At 40.5% G+C, this 22,244-nt stretch overlaps 1 protein-coding gene across 2 annotated transcripts in view; it reads left to right on the plus strand.

Moving 5' to 3' along the window:
• Nucleotides 1-22,244, plus strand: part of SGMS2 (sphingomyelin synthase 2) — a 59,710-nt gene that overhangs the window by 13,044 nt on the left and 24,422 nt on the right. Inside the window, exons 1-2 of one of the 2 annotated variants that reach the window (XM_044680614.1) lie at nucleotides 298-839; nucleotides 19,674-20,386. In XM_044680614.1, the coding sequence (XP_044536549.1) occupies nucleotides 19,932-20,386 (455 nt within the window). In that variant the 5' untranslated portion in view covers nucleotides 298-839; nucleotides 19,674-19,931. Of the gene's footprint in view, nucleotides 1-297; nucleotides 840-19,673; nucleotides 20,387-22,244 lie in introns of those variants that run through there. The other variant, XM_044680613.1, reaches the window with a different exon arrangement.

Here is a 22,244-nt window from a genome sequence, read left to right on the forward strand (position 1 = left end):
AGGAACTGAGAGAGCTTAATGAAATAAATTCTTCCTCACAACCGAGACTTGCAGGAATATGGTTCAGGAGTTGGTTTGGAAGCATATAATTCAAAAGGAACATATTAGATAAAAAGAGGGATGAATTAAGGGCAGCTAGATGGCTCAGTGAATAAAGAGCCAGGCTTAGAGATGGGAAGTCCTGGGTTCAAATATGGTCTCAAGATACTTCCTGACTGTGTGACCCTAGATAAGTCACAATCCCAATTGCTAAGCCCTTTCCACTCTTCTTTCTTGGAACCAATACATAGTATTGATTCTAAGACAGAAGGTAAGAGTATTAAAAAAAAAAAAGACCTTAGTCAAGCAGTTATTAAATATCTACTGTATGTCCTGGCATTGTCCTCAGTGCTGGAGAAACAGGCAAAAAATCAAAAACAAAAAACACTTCGACCCTGCTCTCAAGGAGCTCACGTTGATGCCTGAAGAAGAATCCAAAGGTACATCATGTCCCTTTAAAAGAATCAGGATTGTGAAATCTGACTAAATTCTGCCACGGGTAACCAAAACCAATTTTTTTTTCCCCAAAAAACCAACCAACCTATGAAGGGAAGAGGAAGAGGAAGAGCTAGAGCTGCTGTTGGGATGGTCAGACTGATGATAGCGGTCAACAAGGAAAAGACAGTATTCACCAACTCTCCTGAAGGACAGAACAAAAATGGCAACTGGGGCGTGGAAAATCATAAGTGAGGAGATGAAGCAGCACCAAACTGCCTTCAAAAAAGCATCCGAGTCCTCAGGTGCCTACAGAATAGGTCCACAGTATTGAAAAACCAGATCTAATCACTGAATTACTGCAGGTAATCTTTTGGAAAAATTATAGAGACAATACTAATAAATGAAATTTTTATGGTACTTGGAAGGTTTCTTGTTTTAGACTCTTAAATATCAGGTATCTGTTGCAAGACAAAAGAGCTAAGCAATTGAGGTGAAATGACATAGCTAGGAAGGGTCTGAGACCAGATCTGAACCCAGACTTGGCTCTTCATCCACTGAGCCCCCTTGAGGATTTGTTCTTAAGTTGAGTCTGTCTTTGTGACTCTGTGGACCACCCGTGCCTTCAGTTTTTTTGGCAAAGATACTGGAGTTGTTTGCCATTTCCTTCCCTAGTAAGTTAAGGCAAAGAAAAGTTGAGTGATTTTGCTCAGGGCCACCCAGCTGATGATTGCCTGGGGCCATATTGGATTCAAGTCTTCTTGACTCTAGGCCTGGCATTCTATCCACTGAGCCACCTAGTGGGCCTTCACTTTACTTACCTCCTTTGAACAAGCCAGATGTTCCAGAAGGAGGAATTTAGAAATTTCAGTGGCTTGCAAGCTGCAGTAAAGTGTTGACACAGCCCCGTGGAGTTCTTGAGAGTTCTTGGGCTGCTGTGGGAGACATAGTGTCCAGAATGACACGGTGCCCTGCTTGCGTCATTTTGAGCCTTGTGAACCCTGGTTGCAAGTGAGATCTCACCTTCAGTGAGAATGTGCTCAATAATAACTTGGGCTAATAGTACCTTGGAAACTCAGAGGCCCCCAGGGATTGGTTCACACTTAGTACCTGGGAGGGAGACCCAGTTCAGAAGCAAAACAGCAAGGCCAAGGGAGCCCAAAGAGGTATTTCAGAAGGCATGGAATATTTGGGATTCTGCCAGGCTTCTGAAAACATTTGCAGCAAGAATTTATTTATTTATTTGTTTTGGTTAAAGCAAAGGGAAATATTATAGTGTAGCGGCAGAATTAACCTTGCCTGATAACCCTGGAATTGAAGGTATTTGGGCATATTCCTTTCCCAAACAGAAGCTTTCTCAAAATAACTGTGAGGCTGAAAATATAAAGAATTGATCTGTTCCTGATCTGGCCAATTTCTGGCCATGACTTCAAAGAAATTTCTTCTTCTCCTAAGGAAAACTGGATGGACTTATTCTTCATTTTAACCTTTGAAGTAGACCCTTGCCAGTCCTAAAAAATAGATCTTTTGGGGGTGGCAAGGTGGATAGAGCCCCAGGCATGGAGTCGGGATTTACCTGGTTCAAATCTGACCTCAGACACTTCTAGCTATGTGACTCTGGGCAAGTCACTTAACCCTGTCTGCCTAGCCCTTGCCCTTTTGTCTTAGAGTTGTTACTAAGACAAAAAGTAAGGGTTATTTTTTTAAAAAGAAAAGAGGAAAAAAGCACTTTTGCTAGGTAGTCTGCAAATAGAGGTTTCTTGATAATGTAGTAATTTTAAAAATCTCTCATGGAAGTTTGCCCTTTGCCCCAAGGATAAAATAATCTGGCTGGGTTTCATTGTAGTTCTATCTAAAAAAAATTAATATAACTAACATTTATAGTGCCTACTGTATGGCCCAGATACTATGCTAAGTGTTTTATAATTATCCCGTTTGACCCTCACAACAACCCTGGGAGGTAGGTGCTATTTTATACCCATTGTACAGATGGCAAAAACAGAAACAGGTTAAACGAGTTACCCAGAGTCACATTCTTTCAGAAGGAAATCAATTTAGTTTCTCTCTAAAAGTAGACTGCTAATACTTATGTCTGTCTTTTGTATTTAAAGCTAGACATTTAGCACCTGGATAGATAGCTTTCTTGCTTTAAATAGGAACATAGGCTTTACCAAGAGATTTTCATGACATCTCAGCATGAACAATATACTGGTCAGGTGGGTATATCATATTTTTTTCCATCTAAGAATATAGTCTTTTTTCTTTTTTAAATCCTAACCTTCCATTTTACTGTGTATTGGTTCCAAGGCAGAAGAGCAGTAAGGGCTGGGCAATGGAGTTAAGTGACTTACCCACGGTCACACAGCTAGAAAGTGTCTAAGGTCAGATTTGAAACAGTTCCTCCTGACTCCATGCCTGGTGCTCAATCCACAGAGCCACCCTGCTGCCCCTTCTTAACGGTCATCTGATCCAAGTTTTCCCAGAGCATATAAATTCCTTTTATGTCATCCCTAGTAAATATTCATATTCAGCTCAGATACCACTTTCTGCGGTACACTTTTCCCAATGGCTAGAGTCAGTGGTCCTGGGTCTCAATCAACAGTCACCTAGCTGCCCCCTAATATAGTATTATATGTATAATTACATATATTGTATCTCTTGCACTGAAATGTACCTCAAAGGCAATTTCCCTTATTTTACAAATGAGAACCAGGGAGGTTGTGAGTTGCTCAAGATCACGTCAACAGTAAGAGTTAAAGACAAAGAAATTTGGACCCAAATCTCCATGCCTAAAAGTATTTTCTTTAAAGCGAGGAAATAGAAAGGTACCCAGAGAAGCCCAGAGACAGTTTATGTCTTCATCTTCTGTGCTGAGGGTTAGGTCAGAGGGAGAGCTGTGCAGGGATTGTGGGAAGAAATGTCTAAGTGATTTGACCTTATAAATGTATGAGATGTCGATTCAGGGAAATTCGCCAGTTATGGGTGGGATAGGACCAAGGTCCTTCTCTAAAAATGGAAACAGGTAATTTAGTAAAAATGTTTTATTCTGTCAGAATGAAGATGATGCCCTGCCAGCCGTGCTTCCCTCCCCTGACTAATAAATCAGGATGACATGGCATCTCATTAAAAATTACCTCCATTGCCCTCACTCGTCCCTCAGATAATCTTCATCAGTCTCCTGCATTACCATAGTAGGCATTTCCACTAAAATGATGTTACACAAAATCTGGATTTTCTCATAGCTAATTGAGGACTGGCAAACATAAAAAAAATTTTTTTAATCTTGCTGTCCCTTGTTTGTATGTATGCCTTTTCATAGCCAATGTTGGTGAATTCAGGCACTATCTTCTTGGACCCAGGATTGGTAATAAGCAAGTTTTTTTTTTTTCAGAAACTGATCTCAGAAGTGTTAGTATGCAAAGGAGGAAGATTCAGTGTAAAGCAATGAAGGAAGGAGTTCTCTGAGGTGAACAAGACATTCTTGTCACTGACTTGAAGATGCATTCAAGCTCTGGGGAAAAGAGGAGCTAGGCATGTGCCCAAAAATTTTAGAAAAGATGCTGTTAATGATATTTGTCCCTCATGGAAAGCATTTGTTTTAAATTGGGGAAAAATGTATAACAAATTTCTCTGATAAAGATCTAATTTCTTAAATTCATAAAGTCAAATAAATAAGAATACAAGTTATTCCCCAGTTGACAAATAGTCAAAGGATATGATCAAGCAGTTTTCAGATGAAGAAACCATAGTTATCAATAATCATATGAAAAAATGTTTTAAATCACTCTTGATTGGAGAAATGCAAATTAAAACAACTCTGAGGTACCTCCTCATGCCAATCAGATTGGCCAATATGACAAGAAAGGAAAGTAAATGTTGGAGTGGATGTGGCAAAATTAGGACACTAATGCATTGTTGGTCGAGTTGTAAACTGCTCCAACCATTCTGGAGGAGAATTTGGAACTATACCAAAAGTTGATAAAACCCTGCATACCCTTTGACCCTGTAATACCATTACCAGGTCTGTATTCCAGCAAGATTAAAAAAAAGTGGGGAAAGGACCTACTTGTACAAAAAAATTTTATAACAGTTCTTGGGTGGCAAAAAATTGGATAATGAGAGGTTTTCTATCAAGTAGGGAATGACTGAGCAAATTATAATATATGGTGATTAAATACTATTGTGCTATAAGAAGCAATGAGTTGGATGACTTCAGAAAGAGCCAAAAAGATCTATGTGAACTGATGCAGAGAGGAATAAGCACAACCAGGAGAACATTGTACACAATAACAGCAACTGTGAAAGACTTAGTTACTCTCGGCAATACAATGATCCAGCTCAATTCTGAAGGACTTATGACAAGGAATACTGTCCATCTCCAGAGAAAGAACTATTGGGGTCAGAATGCAGATCAAAGCATATTGGTTTTCACATAAGTTTATTCATGTTTTTATTTTGGTTTCAGATGAGTTTTCTCTTACTACTACGACCAATATGGAAATATGTTTTGCATGATACTACATGTATAATCCAGATCAAATTGCTTACCATCGCCAAGAGTGCAGAGAAAAGAAAGGGGGAAAAAGACAAGTTGAATTTTATAATTTTGGAAAACTTACGTTGAAAATTGTTATATGCAATTGGGAAAATGAAATATCTTTAAAAAATTTAAGACTAACAAAAAAAAGAAGGAAGGTATTTGTTGTTACTGTTGATAACATTGGTCATAATGATTTCTAATTCAGGAACTAAAAGATTCATGCAAACCAAAGGATCTGAGTTCCACTGGAAGCCCTCTACCATGAGCTCCTTCCTTGACCTTTGTTTCCTCATCTGTAGAATGAAAGAGTTAGACTTAATGACCATTCAAGAATTTTCCATCCCTAATAATTAGAGGCAGCATGGTGCAGTGGAAAGAATACTGAACTTGGAGTAATTGGATCTAAATTTGAATCTTGACCTGACAGCTTACTACCCATATGATTTTGGGTCCTTCACTTCTCAGATTTCTCAGCAGTTGAACTAGATAACATCTAATGCCCTTAACAGTTCTAGAGCTTTGACCTCTGGTCAGTGGATCAATAAAATCAACATTAATGAATGTTGGACAGGATTGTATATTGTAAAAAAAAAGAATGTAGGAGATCTGGCTTCATAGTCTAGTTCAGCTATTTATTAGAATTATGAACTTGGGCAAGTCACTGCATCCAAGTCTCAGTTTGATCATCATGGCTGACCTTGGAATTCTCAGCTTACAACTTAACATTTGTTGTTATTTATTCATTTCAATCATGTCCAACTCTTCTTGACTTCATTTGGGATTTTCTTGGCAAAAATACTGGAGTGATTTAACATTTCCCTTTCCAGGTCATTTTGTAGATGAGGAAACTGAGGCAAATAGGGGTAAGTGACTTGTCTAGGGTCACACAGCTGGGAAGTGTCTGAGGCCAGATTTGAATCTAGGACCTCCCATCTCTAAGCCTGGATCTCAATCTCAACCCAGCTGTCCCCTCAGGGCATTTTTTTAGTGCATAAAATAAAATACATAGAATTTCAAAAGAAGCTGATTGAATTAGAAGACAGTTATCAAAATATATCCATAGATTTGTAGGTTAAGATCTCTTGCTTTAGAATATTTAAACTTAAGAGTTCATCAGATCTTTTCCCAGAAGCTAATAATTGCTTCATGCCTTAACTTGTAAAGCCTCAGTGGTCCCTCCCAGATAGCATAACAGAGACCCTATCCCAGTCTCTAGACCGTACTCTTCCTGAAACCATCAATGATTTCAAGCCACTTTCAGAATTCTCAAGAGAAAAAAAAAAAGCTCTATTCCCCCTTTCTGACTGGATTTTGCTGTTAAATCATTTCTGCTCTTGGGGAATTCTTTCTGTCATCACTGACCTAACTCGCAATCCTATAGTTTGATCCTGGGCTCATTCTCTTTTTTTAGTGGTGAGAGAGAACAGCTGACCACAACTGTCTAATGGTCCTTTGTAGATTGAACAGGGTAAAAATAATCATTCTGCTGTGGCAGAAAAATGGGAGACAGACCCAAAGGGCCAGGAACAGGACAGGAGGTAGTCATCTCTAGGTGAGCCCTGGTATCTGGGTAAGCAGCCAAGGGTTCTGAACCAGAACTGCTTAGATGTTGCTTCCTCTTTGGAGTCTTCTGTTTGTTTCAGGAGTGTATAAAGAGAACTGTAAATCATTTACCTAATCAGGGACTGTTTTGCAAACTGGTTTCATGTCCTTAAAAAGAGGAAACTTTTCTACGTATGGTCAGATGCCCTTCTGGGTTTTGGCATAAAGTGGAAGTGGTTCTGTTGGCCCATTTTTGTGTTTTCTATTCTTCAAAAGCAAGTCTGAGTATGCTTAATGGTTCCCAGTATTGGTAAGGAGGCTATGTACTAGGAAATTTATTTACCATTTGCTTTCATTAACAGGTGATTGGTGAGTTATCTCTTAAAGGCATAGGCTGGGGCCTCTTACTAAAGTAGGATAATTTGGTGGTTATTAAAAAAAATTTTTTTAAACCTTTTCCTTCCGTCTTAGAATCAATACTGTGTATTGGTTCCAAGGTAGAAGAGTGCTAGGGAATGGGGGTTAAATGACTTGCCCAGAGTCACATAGCTAGAAACTATCTGAAATTAGATTTGAACCCAGAACCTCCTGTTTCTAGGTTTGACTTTCGAACTTAAACCCTTACCTTTCATCCTAGAATCAATACTGTGTAGCAGTACCAGGGCAAAAGAGTGGTATGAGCTAGGCACTAGGGGTTAAGTGACCTACCCAAGGTCACACAGCTAAGAAGTATCTGAGGTCAAATTTGAATGCAAACCTCCTGTCTCTAGGCATGGCTCTCAATCCACTGAGCCACTTAGCTGCCCCCTTGGAACTTATTTTTTAGTGGCTTTGCTTCTTTCTCTGCAGAACACTTTCTCTGTGATCATCCAGAATATGGTCATTTGGGGATTAGGGATTTTGAATGATCATCATGAGAAAAGAACTCTGGTTACTTTGGGTGTGAAAATTTTGAAACCCCTACTCAATTTAATGGCTGTTGATGGCCCAGGATACAGTGGATGATCTTGGCAACTCAATGTCTGGCCAAGATCTAAGATCCCCATGGTAACTGCTCTAGCCTCTCTTTTGGCTGTTGGAAGGAACTGTTCTCATATGCCCATTCCAACCAGGGAAGTCACATGCTTGGTGTAGACACCCCCCTTAAGTCAATAATGGTTCTGTGGCCCATTGTTCTTCAACCCAGTTTAACCGATCTGCTGAAATGGTATTATTGGGTGGAGATGGTCATGCTACAGCTTCTTGGAACCACAGGGGAGAACTGAATGCCAGGTGGTCATCAAAGGAGGATGAACAGCCCTGAAAAGGGCTTAGCAAGCTCTCAACACCAGAGGTACCAATCCTCCTTGAACACCCATATATATACCCCCTAGAGTCTATTAATTCTCAAGTGCCACCATGCTCTTTAATTATCTCACTTTGGGGGAACAGAGTGAAAATTCTAAAGCAATTTCTAAATAATTCTAAAATTCTAAAACTTTTTTTTTACTAAAAATGGTGTTTGAGGATAGCATATGTGGGACAAACATATTTGGAGTCCAAGGTCCCAGATTTAAATCCTGTTTTTCCCACTTATTGTGTGACTTTGGACAAGTAACTTCTCTAGCTTTAGTCTATGTATCTTGAACAGATTTATTAGATGACCTTGACCTCTAAATGAATGATTGGATCCTAATCAGAGGGAGTTTGGTATATTGGAAAGAATCAAGTTTGATTTCTGGTCTAGATACTTTACTGTCTGTGTGACTTTGGGCAATCTTACTGGGTCCTAGTTTCTTCAAATGAGAGGACTCAGATTAAATTTTATTTTAATCTCTGGACCCCTTTGGCAGGCTGGTGATGAATCCTTTGGACCCCTTCTCAGAGTAATGTTTTAAGTGCATAAAATAACATACCCAGGAGTCCAAAGGAAACCAAAGTATTTTTTAAGCAAACGTATATATCCTAGTATGCCTAGACTATCCAGGCTACATTCAGGAAGACCTGGGTTCAAATTTGGACTCAGATACTTCCCACCCTTGTGACTTTGGGCAAGTATATGATTTCAAATTTAGGTTTTATGATAAATATGAGAATTCTAAAGTAATATTGTGGTCACTGATTTAAAAATAATACAGCTTAAGTCAAAATGACTTTTAGCAGCTTTATTTACAAAGAGGTTGAAAAAGTGAAAGTGGAAAAATGTAGATAAAGAGACAGAAAGTACCGCCTAGTTACAAATACCCTAAGTTTAATCCTAATGTCTCCAGATCGCAAATGCGAATCCGAAAGCAAATCTCATTAGAATCCAAACTCCTAATTAGGAAGTCAAAATCTGAAGAACAAGGAAATGCTGAAGAATCCACTAAGAACCTTCAGTGCATACAAGGCTAAAACCACCAAGAATCTCACCAGAACTCACACTGAAGTACCAAGAAACAGAGAGAGTCTCCTCATCAAAGAACCAAGGAAGGAATCACTCCACTTACCACTGCAAGCCAAAGCAGGATCCAGGGAAAAGAGTCTCCTCCTCTAGTCCAGCTCACCAACACATAGAGAATGACTGAATTTTTGACCTGGTTTTTTTTAAAAGCGGTTTTCTCTATCTTACTTCCTGTTGCGCCTCTCCCCCCCACCTTTTAAAGGACAATTGCAGTCTTTCAATTTGCCTAGAACTGCCCAAGCAGGGTGGGCAGTGACCTTTGGAGGTATGAGCTTACCCTAGTAACTCTCTTACTTAGTGTCAAGTAGGAGTATTTTAAGTTCAAGATTTGTTTAGCTAAAAAGAGACAAGGGGAGAGTTAATCCTATCTTCACACAAGTCACTAACCTCAATTGCCTAGCCCTTGGTGCTTTTCTGTCTAAAAATTGATATAAGACAGAAGGTGAGGGATTTAAAAAAAGAATCTCTGGACTAGATGATCTTGAAGAAATAATACTTAGTTATTAAGTACCTACTACCTGCAAAGCAATTTGCTAGATATTTAAGATACCAAAACAAAATAAGACCATCTCTGTTCTACAAGAGGGAATGTAGTATTTTCACAAATAAGTGTGTAAGATATTTTCAGGAGGAAAAGAGCCCAACCAGCCAGAGGGATTGGATTCGTAAAAGCTTCCAGTGAGGTCACCTCATGGTTGAGCCTTGAAGGAAATTAAGAATTTTAATACTCAGAGATGACAGAGTACTTTTGGGCAGTTGAAAGGACAGCTTGTGTGAAAACAAGACAATGGAATTCAGATTTTCAGGAACCTCAAATAGACAACTTTGTCTGGATCACAGAGTGGGTGGAGGAGAATAATGTGAAATGAACCTAGAAGGGAGGTGGGGACCAGGTTGTGAAGGGCTTTAAATGTCAGACATAACTATATGTAACAGGGAGCCATCCAGAGTTCTTGAGCAGGAGAGCCACACTGTTGTTAAGAGGCTGTTGTAATAAGGCTATCATTCATATAGCCCTTTAAGGTTTGCCAAATCTTTACAAATATCATCTCTCATGTTCGTCATAACCACCCTGGAAGATAGGGGCTATTATTATCTTCATTTTATAGATGAGGAAACTGAGGCTGAAAAAGATTAAGTGACTTGCCCAGGGTCATATAGCTAGGCAGAATTTGAAGTCAGATCTTCTGACCCCAAACCCAGGGCTTGTATCTACTTGTAGTTTGGATAAAAGGGGAAGGGAGATGGAGTTAGTTAGGATGGTGGACTTGAAAGTTTCTTCCAGGCATTTGCAGAATGACCAGATGATTAACTTCAGAAACTTTTCAGTTTACCTTTTTTGCCCTGGACAGTAAATTTTGATGAATCCTGTTGGAAAACTTGTCTCTGTTTTCTCTCCTTTCACTTTGTTTAATTATAGGGCAGCACCACAAGTTTATTCTTAGAACAAAGTTTACACAAGTTTTCTTAAACAGTTTGCTTTTCATCGCCTCATTTTTGATCTTGTCCATAAGAAACTCAGAACAGCCTATTCCAGAACCGCTATTAAAAAGAAGTGTTTGGTTGGCAAGTATAAAACTTCAAAGGGAAAAAAATGAGCCTGACAGATTAACGGCATAACCCCCCTGGCTTTCTAGTTCCCTTAAAATAAATTATCTCAGCAGTCTAAACTTTTCTTTTATTAATCATTGCATATATTATGTAGCCTTCTTTGAAAAGGGATTGACTTGGCACCTTCCTGCTACTGACCTGAAAAGCCCAGAAATTGTACGGTCTGTCATCACTTGGTAGACATTTACAACTAGTATAAGTGGGGTGGCAAGGGGGCAGCTGGGTAGCTCAGTGGATTGAAAGCCAGACCTAGAGATGGGAGGCCCTAGACTCAAATCTGGCCTCAGACACTTCCTAGCTGTATGACCCTGGGCAAGTCACTTAACCCCTATTTCCTAGCCCTTAGTCTTCTGCCTTGGAACTAATGCATAGTATTGATTCTAAGATGGAAGATAAGGGTTAAAAAAAAATAAGTGGGATGGCAATTGATTTTTACCATCAGGTCCAATATAAATGGGTTAGGGTTTTGTTGTGTTCCATCTACCACGTAAGAACAGTGACCATGAGAAGTATCTTCTGGGAAGGAAACTTTAGCCTGTTTGTTTCCTTATTATTCAAAATGATCATTACTGGTCTGATGTTAGATGTGCTGGACAGCGTCAGGCTAGTAACATGGTGCATTGCCTTTAGAAGTGATAGAATTTGTGGCTCAGTAGATTGAGAGCCAAACCTGGGTTCAGATCTGGCCTCAGATGCTTCTTAGATGTGCGACCCTTGGCAAGTCACTTAACCTCCATTGCTTAGCCCTTACAACTCTTCTGCCTTGGAACCAATGCAGAGTTGATTGCATTCCAAGATGGAAGGTATGGGTTTAAAAAAAAAAAAGAGTCATAGAATCCCTATACTCTGTCTCTGACTCTGGGAACTCAGGAAGTCATTAGATGAGAAGACCCTAAACTGAGAGCTGGAAACCATGGCTCAACCTTCTCATTTTATAGAGGAGAAAAATGAGATCCAGGGAGGTTATGACTTCCAGATCAGGCAGGTATTAATTGGGAGAAGTGGGATCTGACCCCACTTCACGTCAAATTGCAAAATGTTGAAGTAAAACTTCACTGATCATCTCCACTCACCCCACCCCCAAAAAGTGTTTTGGAAAGGATTTCACAAATAGGTGACCCTAGAATTTTATCTTCAAGAAAGGCTTCTGTTTTGATTTCTGAGCCTTTTCTTTAGCGAGGCTGCTTTTCCTTGCTAGACATTCAACAACTAGTATAAGTGATTCTTCAACATGAGAGCATGTGAATAAATCCCTTCCCCGGATTCCCTGGATGAGGCATTCAGTCTGAGGCATGGCAGCTCCTCAAGGTGATGGAGCTTAACGGGGAAGCTTCAGAGCAGCTGAGCCACTGTTTACGTGGGGAGAGCAAACAAGCCCCCGTGGCTAGTGGCATTCTGTACCTGTGTGAGACCTCTTCGACCAAACAGAGCTTTCTGAAGGCAATTGCCACAGTTTTTTATGGTTTGACAAGGGATTTGAAAATTTCCAGAGTAGAGAATCTTTAGGGGAAGGGAGGGTGGGATCTGTAATGCGAAGGGAGCCAGGAGTCCTTATTGGACCCCAAAACCTACTATTTTTTTAAACCTTACCCCTTCTGTTTTATAATTGATATTATATGTATCACTTTCAAGGCAAAAGACTGGTATGGACTAGGAGATTGGAGTTAAGTGACTTCCCCAGGGTCACACAGCTAGGAAATGGCTGAGGCTAGATTTGAACCCATTGCCAGGGAGGGCTTTCTATTCACTGAGCCACCTGAGCTGCCCCTAGAAGACCTACTTTTAATGTCTGGCTACAGTTGTTGTTAAGTCCTTTCAGGTGAGTCTGACTCTTTGCGTTCCCATTTGGGATTTTCTTGGCAAAGCTACTGGAGTGATTTGCCATTTCCTTCTTCAGTTCATTTGATGGGTGAAGAAACTGAGGCAAACAGGGTTAAGCGACTTGCTCAGGTTCATACAGCTAGTTAAGTGATTGCAGCCAGATTTGGATTTAGCTAATTCTTCCTGACTTTAGGCCAGGCACTCTTATCCACTGTGCTCCTACCTGCAATAATGAAATGGTTTTCTCTTGTCTTAAGAACCAGAAGTAAAATTTCTATTAGTGAACTTCACCCCTGGAAGGGAGAGCAAGGCAGAGCTACCAGTCTACTTACTTTTGAATTAGGGAAGTGGCCCAAGGAAGGACAAATAGTGTTTTGAGACAGAATTTCAGGCAAGCATTGTGGAGGGAAAAAAAGTCAAGATTCAAAATTGTGGCAACTATATTTAACATTCTCTACCGCAGAGATTTTTTGGTAACAACTGGCCTAAAAATTAGTATCATCCAGGGGGCCTGTGGTCTAAGATAAATTGGAGTGTGGCCTAAAGGATACTTAATAAACACCTTTCCTTTTTTTTAAAAAAAATGTTCAAATAAGCTAAAACTGGAAATAAAATACAGTGTGCCACCCTTTAGTGAAATGCCAGAGCCCAGATTTTCAGGCACTTTCTGATACTGGCCAGCTTGACTGCTTAGAGAGAATCAGGAATTAAATGGTTGTCTCCTTGATTACAAACATCAGGTGCCCAGACTGGTTGACACATGATGTTGTTTTTATTGTGTATTTAATCTTCTTAATGAAATCCCTAAGAAAATATCCACCCTGGCACTAATGAGAGTAAATAGGTTTTGAGCTTATAGGACGCTCAAGCTCCCAAGGGTTCCAGCCCTTCACAGCTAATTATTTCACTCATCCTTGCAGCGGTCCCACTTGGGAAGATAGCATTGTGTTTCCTCTTTGAAGGCAAATAAGTAAGGGGCCACTCACTGCATTCTTTCCTCCTTTCCAGGATAAAAATCATTGGCTAATGCATCCTTTAACAACACAAAGGTGTATATCCCTTGGTAAAAGTGGCCTTCCAATTCACATGATGACAACAAGATCTAAATAAGGGCTTTAAATCTTTCTGATATTCTGGAATGCTTTGGCAGTAGTAGTGAAGCCCATGGACTTTTTCTCTGAATGAATTTTTTTTTGAGAAAGGATAGTTGTGGATTTTTTAAAATTTTAAAATATTTTTCCATGTTTACATGATTCGTTTTCTTTCCCTCTCCCCTCCCAGAGCCAACAAGCATCTGAATACAATTTTTAAGCCCATGAGATTACAAAGAAAACCAAAGGTAGCTATCTCCAAACTCATGGACTTCCTGAAATATAACCACAAACCCTCCCAGGATCCATGGGCCCCAGGGTAAGAGCCCTTGGTCCAAGTGAAGATGATAAGAACAATGGCAGAGGAGCAGAATAGAGATGACTGTGTTGGGGAGGGCTGCATCTTTGGAGAGCTCAGATCCTGAACTCATTAGTCAAGTTGCATTGGGAGAATTAGACTAGAGTTGCAAGTCCAATAAGGAAATGGGAGGAAATGAATACCAGGCCATTCTGTTTAGTTCACTTATTAGTTCCGGATCTCCAACCCCACCTTTGTTCAGAGCTTGCTTATTCTAATCTACTGCCCTGCACGTTTTGGACTACAGAATACTTGGTCATCTGTACAGCAAGCATCTCAGGAGTAATCTACGCAATGGGGATGTTGTTCTTTTTTTTGTTGCTCAGTCATTTCAGTCATGTCCAAATTTTCATAACCCCACTTGGGGTTTTCTTGGCAAAGATATTAAAGCGGTTAGTCATTTCCTTCCCCAACTCACTTTATAGATGAGGAAACTGAGGCAAACAGAGTGAAGTAATTTGCCCAGGGTCACAAAGATAGTTATTGTCTGAGGCTGTATTTAAACTCAGATCTTCCTGATTCCAGGCTTGGTGCCTCTCTCCAGCGTGCCACCTGGTTTTTCCCCCATGTTGCTCTATATGATTCCTATTTTATGGAATGGGAAAGTGGTTCCTTCTTCGTAGAATTTCCCTTGAGAAAACAGTGTTCTTCGAAACCCTCTTCAGTGGAGGTCACTCCTTCCATTTCCCCTTACTTTATAGGACCAAGAGCAAAAGGTGTCATACCCTTTGGTCCCCAGAAGCACCAGAACATTTTTTCTGATCACTCAAGCTCTCCTCTACTGAAATTTTCATTGTCCCGTTTATGCCAGACTCTCTCCCATCCTTGTCACTGTCCTCTAGACTTTGGGGGATGTTGCTGCCTTCCAGGTTTACCACCTGCTTTCTATATTGATTAGAGCACCTGATTCACATTCCCTTTTCCTATTCTATTTTCTTCTCATCATCCTTAGCAACACTGAACTCAGAACCCCAGCCTCTTAATTTCTCATCCTCTCTAATTCTCATGGCTTTCTTTTATACCCTACTAGAATCACCTACACTTGACTTCATCTGGATCCAGGACTTTGTGGTTCTTTCTGAGTATAATCAATCCTAGGGGCATTGATCAAGAGTCAGAAAGGACTGCTAAGGCCATCTAGCCCAACCTCCAACATTTTACAGGTGAAAAACAGAATCTCAGACACTTGCTAGTTGTGTGACCCTGGGCAAGTCACTTAACCCCTGTATAGTTGGAAAATCTTGAACGTCTGGAATTGCATTTCCCAAAATTCTTTTCTGTATTATCCACAATTCCTTTTGCCTTTTGTATATGTGCATGGTTACGCAGTCTGTATATAGTTTGGGTTCACTCTGCCACACCCTCTCTCTTCCATGTGAATTGAGTTGGGAATGTTCTCTGTGTTCTCTAGCTCTCTAGTTAAATATTAATAAATCTCTATAAATATTATACTTTTGGAGATATTGAATATTAAATTTAAAATACACACACACACACACATACACACACCCATTGCCTGGCACTTACCACTCTTCTGCCTGAGAACCAATACCTGGTATTGATACTAAGATGGAAGGTAAGGGGTTGGGGTTTTTTTAAAGTGACTTAAAAAAAATGAACATCACAACTGTAATTGAGCCCAGCTCCTCTGACATAACTGTTGGTGCCCTTAAGCAATTAATAGACACCTACTATGTGCCTATGCTATGCTAGGCGCTAGAAATAAAAATACCCACCTGTGATCATCTCTGCCCTTAAAGAGCTTATATTCTTCTGCTGATCTTCTGGCTTCTCATTCTTCCTGTTCTCTCTCTCTCTCTCTCTCTCTCATTTGGAACTTGCCACATAGCCTCCTTCCCATCCCATAGACATCCATATAACCAAATTGATTCACCTATCCCATGTACCCATCCACCCCAGAATCATCTGTTCATTGTTGACTCCAGTACTCCTCACCATCCAATATCAAGCACTTATAGGGTTACAAGAGAAAGAAACTTAGTTTTTCATATTTGACGACAGACCCAGAGAAATAAATTGACTTACTGTGAGCAGAGATCAAATTTGGACCCAGAGCCCTGACACCAAAGGCAGCATTTCCACCCAACCTGATGCCTCTCATCGCTAGAGAGTCATTAAGTAACATCTGCTCATTGCAGATGTTCCTGCTTTTTTACTTCAGCTGGGCCCCTACTTGCTCAACAAAATATTTATTCACTCCCTAACAGATTCCCCATACCACTTGGTCCAGACTATTTCCACTTGACCCAAGCTTTCTGACTCCTCCCTTTATTGAGAAGCTTGAGGCCATCCAATATGAGCTACCTCAATTTCCCCCTTTCCATAACTCACTCATTGATTGATTTAACAAGGCTCCTGGGTGCGTGGGACTCTTCGAGGTGCTGAAGATGATGCAAAGTAAGACATAGCCCCTACCTACCCTCAGAGTACTTAAGTAGGGACCAAGACACCATCAGTTCTTCAGTATTTGGGCGACCCATGATTTGATGGGGTACTTCTGCAGAGACACAGATTATGAGATGATTATGATTACAGATTATTATGTAGATGTGCAGTCGGATGTGGTCCTGGACAGCTCCAGTAGGCTCAGAGATTCTCCCTGCTATAGCCAGTTTGGAGGATGGTGGTGTGACAGAACAAACAAGAGTCACAGATTTAGTTGGAAGGGATCTCAGAGGTCATCCGTTCTAACACCCTCATTTTAAAGATGACAAAACTCTGAGGACCAGAGAGGTTGATTGACTTCACCTAGATAGAGCATTACTATCTTTTTACCTCATAGTAGTATTAGAGGACTGTAGAACAAAGTACTATATAGGATCTGAAGGGGCAAGGTTGTTACTCAAAGGCCAGGTGGCCACTGGATAGAGCACTGGGCTTCTGATCAGGAAAACTTTTTCCTGAGTTCAAATCTAGCCTTAGGCTCTAACTGGCTGTGTGATCTTTATCAAGAAAACCTCCAAATAGGGTCATGAAGAGTCAGACACAACTAAAAAACAAAACATCAACAAAAGGTTGTTCCTGTGCCTGAAGAGATAAGGGAGAACATTTCATGGAAGAGGTAGCCTTTGAGTTGGACCCTAAAAACCAGGTGGAATTTAAGATAAAGACAGAGGAGTTCACCCAGAGGTGATGAGTATATGTTGTATATAATGTCCCTAACTGTTTTCTTTTGTGTGATCAATGAAAGTTGACTACTTTTGCTTGAGTGCCCATGTACTTAGAAGATTGGGCATGGAGGTCACCAGATTGTAGAGGTCCTTGAAAGCCATACGAAGGAATCTGAAATCAGGAATTCTGAAGCCTATTGAGGAAAGTAGTGGTATGTGTGTCAGATGTATGTATACTCTCTACAGCCTGATGTATGTATTTGTTGTTGAGTCTTTTCAGACTTTCCCAACTCTTTGTGACCTCATTTGGAATTTTTTTGACAGATACTGGAGTGTGATCTGCCATTTGCTTTGCTATCACATTTGACAGATAAGGAAACTGAGGCAAACAGGGTTAAGTGACTTGCCCAAGGTCACACAGCTTATAAATATCTGAGACTCTAGGCTATGTGCCACCTAGTTTCCCCAGATGTATGTATAAGTGAGTGTATTTCAGATTAGAACAAGGAGAGTATAAAATGTGAAAAACCTAGAAGGAGTATATCATAATATTATCCAGATGAGTAGAAATTAAGGGCCTAGACTAGAATGATGGCAGTGGGTGGAGAGAGGGGAGAAGGGAAGAAGGGGATGTTCTCTAGGGAGACCTGAAAGGTCTTGGTAAACAATGGGAGTTATGTGACTTGCCCAGGGTCACACAGCTAGGAAGTATCTGTGACCAGATTTGAATCCAGGACCTCTCATCTCTGGGCCTGGCTTTCAATCCACTGAGCCACTCAGCTGCCCCTTCAATGGGGTCTTTAGAACATCACCATATAGCAGTAGTAAGACCACAGTTTACTCACCCCTGTCCTATGGCATTGCTAAACTCTTCTGCCTGACCTTCAAGACCTTCCATTCCCCACCATGAGTGCCCAATCATTTCCTCCTGCACCCCAAAAAACCTCAAGAGTCCTAAACTCAGAAAAGTCTACATCTCAGGCCTGCCTCTGACTCTAACTCTCTTTGTGACCCTCATTAATCTTTTCGAGATATTTTTCCTATGAAATGGAGATATTAGCCCCTCCACAGGTATGTCGTGAGGATTTCATTTGAAAATAAATATAAGTGGCTTACTGTACTTCTATAAACAGGAGTCTCCATGCTTATATTCACTCTCCTTGTAATTAGTCTTAGGTCAGTGCTTTTGTTTTGTGCCGTTTCACCTCACTGAAATACTCTGCCTCCCCTCTCTCCACTTCCTTCCCAACTACCTAATTCTTCCTGATCCTGTAAGACCCGTTCGTTCATCCATTCAATGAACTCTTGTCCCTCAAGTCCCCTCTCCTTTACGAAAATTTCCCCCCTTCTAATAACCCACGGGCACCTCTCTCTAGTCCAAATCACAGTTTAACTTCTGGTCATTTTCTCATTGGTGTACATGTGTTCATTCTATCTCCCCAGCCATTCTGTAGAAGAGTCGGGTCCCATGTTGTATCCTAATTCATTTAATGCGCTTCTTCCTGCGGTTAACTTATCTGATTTTCTCCAGTACTTCAAGAAAGCCTTGCGAATACACATTAACTATATTGGTTTCAAAACCCACCCCCTTCTCCCGCCATTAACAAGAAGGCTAGTTCTCACCACTGGCAACTCTCTCCTCTATCCCCAGATGGGCTCAGATTGGAATCGCCTTTGGGAAACCTTAAATGTGAAGCAGCATTCTACTTCCAGTGTATAAACGTTCAGGGTGGGGAATAATTACAGGGTTTTGTGAGGGCTGTGGAGCATGGCCAAACACCCTTTTTCCTGAATAAAGGGCCAGTGATGTTAACTGGTATAAAAAAGAGATGTTAGTGATGCTTCAGATCCCAGGGAATCATTTTCTCTCAGTGATGGGTTCCAACGCAGCAGTAAACTGAAGTGAATCCTTTCTTTAGGAGCTCTTTGGTAAGTTCCATTTTTTCCCTCTTGAAGCAACTGTGATTTTTGAACTCAGCATCTTTTAGGAATATGACTTCTGAGAGGTCAAGATGAATGCATGTTGGTGATTTCTATCTAGTAACCAAATGAAAGAGATTAGCCCTTTCACATTTCTGTTATTATGACTTGCTACTTGCCTTCTACATAGAGAGAATCTCTTGGAATGGAAAGTTATTTCTTTTTTTTTTTTTTAAACATCATTCTATGCTAGATATCTTGTCAAATTTGCCCTGGTTTGGTTCTTAAGTACCTTTAAAGAAGCCTTTTGGTTCAATACCACTTTGGGATCAGAAATTGAAAAAATCTGGAAAATAACACAGTAACATGCATTTCCTGACTATATTGGAATTGAAATATGTTGATATTTCTTTATTTAAAAAAGAAAATCTAGTCTTGTGAGTAATGTGGTTAATGTGGAGATTCTGGCTTATTATGACCTCACTGTTAGCAACCAGTAATGTTGGCTGGAGGTAAAAATGCTTATAATGTTGGTTTCTGCCTTTGTTTGAAAGACAGCAAATTGTAGAGTTTTCTCATTTGTATTGACATAGACCAGACAGGAGCAATAATTCTAAGCAATTTCTTTAGGTTATAAGTCACTTTTGCAGCAGCTGATGATATTTTGAGTGGTTGGCTTGGCATTTTTATTTCCATGATTCTTTTATTTTGTATTGTCAGATGGGTACAGTTTCTGATTGTAGTCTTTGCTTTTGTTTTGCAGATGGTATATTAACATCTCTTGAAAAAAGAGATTGGGCTTCCTTTCCTAAAATTGGGACATCGTCATTGGATAACTGGATGGGAAGAGGAAAAAAAATCAGTTGGTTCTTATTGTGTTAAAAAAAAACCAAAGTCAACCATAAGAGAGTGTATGACCATCTTAGAAGTGCAAAGATCAAAGAAAAAAGAGTTAGGACAGAAAGGGAGGAGAATTACCCCCCTCCCCCCCTTTTCTCTGTTTAGGTGAAGATCAAGGGCAATGGATGTCATAGAGACAGCAAAGCTTGAAGAACATATGGAAAACCAGACCAGTGACCCTGCAAATAGTTATACGAGGCCTACTGAACCTACTGATGAAGACAACAAAAATAGTAATGGCAAACCCAAGAGTTTATCCAATGGCTTACGAAAGGGTGCCAAAAAGTACCCGGACTATATTCAGATTTCTATGCCAGCTGAAGCAAGGAACAAATTTCCCCTGGAATGGTGGAAAACAGGCATTGCTTTTGTCTATGCCCTATTCAACCTAATCTTGACAACCGTCATGATCACAGTTGTACATGAGAGGGTGCCTCCCAAGGAGCTCAGCCCACCACTACCAGACAAGTTCTTTGATTACATTGATCGAGTAAAATGGGCATTTTCTGTATCAGAAATAAATGGCATGATATTATTTGGACTATGGCTCACCCAGTGGCTGTTTCTGAGATATAAGTAAGTATTCCTCTTACAATTATTTGGGGCATACTAATAGCCAGTTGCTATGCAAACAGGAATGTCTTTGGAATTGACATTATCTTCCTATAAGGATCTTGGTTCAAATTATTGAGATGGGCTAGAGAATTTCTCTACTGATGTACACTGGAACTCTCTATACTCCTTATGGTATAGTCCTTATACTCTTTATAGTATTAGTGTAGAGAACTGAGAGATTAAGCAATTTGCTTGGAATCACAAAGCAGAGCATGTGTGAGAGGCAGGACTTGGACCTAACTCTCTATCTACTCCTTCATGCTGCCCCTAAGTAATTCAGTAGTTTTCAAATAACCTTTCTTCCTTTTTTCCTCCTTCCCTCCTCTTCCCCGCTTTCTCTCCCTCTTCCTTCCTTCCTGCCCTTCTGTCTCAGCAATAAGTCTAAGACAGAAGGGCAAGGGCTAGGCAATAGGGGTTAACTGATTTGCCCAGGGTCACACGCCTTGTCTGAGGCCACATTTGAATCCAGGTCTTCCTAACTCTAGGCCTGACAGTCTATCCACTGTGCTAGAAGCCCAGCCTTTTTTTTTTTTGGAAAGTAAAGACTGTGCTTCCTATACTCACACTCTCTGATCCAAAGACATTGGCCTCCTGCCTGTTCCACCAATATGACCCTCTTATCTCTAGGTATTTTCTTTGGCTGTCCTCCATACCAGAATGCTCTTTCTCCTCATCTCTTCCTCTGGTTTCTATGGCATCTTTCAAGTCCCAACTAAAATTCCATTTTCTCCAGGAAGCCTTTTCCAATCCCTCTTAATTCTAGTTTCTTTCCTTTCTTAATTATTTCCTATTTATCCTGTATATAGCATGTTTGTACATGTTCGTGGTTTCCCTCATTAGATTGTGAGCTCCTTGAGGGTAGAGACTGCCTTTTGCCTTTTTTATATCTCCAAAGCTTAGTATATAGATAGTAGGCATTTAATAAATATTTAATGACTTGCTGACAAAAAAAAAGAAAGTAAAGACTGTGAGGGTCCAGTGAGCTGAATTTGTATGAAGAATCAATTGGGGCAGGTAGGGAGAGCCAGGCCTTGAGTTAGGAGACCCTAGGTTTAAATCTGGCCTCAGGCACTTTTTAGCTATGTGACCTTGGGAAAGAAGGAAGGAAGAAAGGAAGGAAAGGAGGGAGGGAGGCTGGAAGGGAGGGAGGAAGGGAGGGAAAGGAAAGGATGTTTGGAAGGAAGGATGGATGGATGGAAGGAAAGGAAAGGAAATTTGAAAACTTCTGAATTACTGAAAGGCAGCATGAAGGTAGTGGACAGAGAGTTAGGTTCAAGTCTTGCCTCTTACACATAATGGCTTTGTAACTCCAGGCAAATCACTTAATCTCTCAGTTCTCTAGGCCATTATCTAAGGCTATAGGGAATATAAAGTGTACCAATGTATACTGGTAGAGGAAGTTGTCCAGCTCATTGCCTAGCCCTTACCACTCTTCTGCCTTGGAACCAATATTGACTCCAAGATGGGGGTGGGGGGAGAGAGAGAGAGAGACAGACAGACAGACAGACACAGACAGACAGAGAAGAGAGAGGAGAGAGAGAGGGAGAGAGAGAGAGAGAGAGAGAGAGAGAGAGAGAGAGACAGAGAGACAGAGAGAGAGAGAGACAGAGAGAGAGAGAGAGACAGAGAGAGAGAGACAGAGAGACAGAGAGAGAGAGAGAGAGAGAGAGAGAGAGAGAGAGAGAGAGAGAGAGAGAGAGAGGATATTTAGAAGGAATAGCATTCAGATGATAGAGAATGGTTATCTCCTATTTTCAGCTGTTGAAGGATAAGGAAAATGGCAGGTCAAGAAGTTCATTATCTCAGCCACACACACATA

This window comes from Gracilinanus agilis, chromosome 6, assembly GCF_016433145.1.
Source record: "Gracilinanus agilis isolate LMUSP501 chromosome 6, AgileGrace, whole genome shotgun sequence".
Lineage (NCBI taxonomy): Eukaryota > Metazoa > Chordata > Mammalia > Didelphimorphia > Didelphidae > Gracilinanus > Gracilinanus agilis.